The 575-nt window shown below is 50.3% G+C and overlaps 1 protein-coding gene across 4 annotated transcripts in view; it reads left to right on the top strand.

The window, feature by feature from the left end:
- The window catches only part of LOC118342937 (src substrate protein p85-like), a 12,715-nt gene that overhangs the window by 8,237 nt on the left and 3,903 nt on the right, over positions 1 to 575 (top strand). For all 4 annotated transcript variants that reach the window (XM_035681650.1, XM_035681659.1, XM_035681641.1 and 1 more), the window contains one exon: positions 475 to 530. In XM_035681650.1, the coding sequence (XP_035537543.1) occupies positions 475 to 530 (56 nt within the window). The remainder of the gene's footprint in view (positions 1 to 474; positions 531 to 575) is intronic.

Raw genomic sequence — 575 nt, 5'->3', positions numbered from 1 at the left:
CCCCCCCCCCCCTCCCTGCTCCTCGCACTGCCATGGCGCTGTTAGTTTGCTTCTGCATTCGTTTGTGCATGATGTCGTCCGACCGTAGTGCATTTTGTGAACGGCCTCCTGCTGTGACCCCGCAGAGACCTGGCGCTGAGCCCAGATGGCTGCTTGACCCCAACTGTCTGGCTTCCGTTGAGACTCTCCTGTCAGTCCTGCTGTCATTGTCTGCATTCAGTTTATTTTGTTTCTCCTCTCTACAGGTTTGCATGAGCTCATCAGTCCCCCAGCAGTCCTTTTCTGTTCACTGAACCAACCGCAGTCTGCTTCATCTGAACTCTAGCAGCCAGAGAAAGCTCGAATCTCTAACAGTATAATGAAGAGGCTGAATTCAACTTTACGTTCTGCTCGGAGCTCTGAGGATGCCGACTGTGGTTGAATTGTTAATGTAAAGCAGAAACTGACTCTTACTCTTCTCCTGTTTGTTACCAGATTATTCGAAAGGATTTGGAGGGAAGTTTGGAGTCCAGAATGACCGTATGGATAAGGTAAGGAGTGCTTCCCTGATTAACGTGTGCGTGTGCGTGTGTGTG

The sequence above is a fragment of the Morone saxatilis genome, unplaced genomic scaffold (assembly GCF_004916995.1).
Source record: "Morone saxatilis isolate NCDOM2014 unplaced genomic scaffold, NCSU_SB_2.0 Contig11, whole genome shotgun sequence".
Taxonomy (NCBI): Eukaryota; Metazoa; Chordata; class Actinopteri; family Moronidae; genus Morone; species Morone saxatilis.
This window is presented reverse-complemented; position numbering and strand designations above follow the sequence as displayed.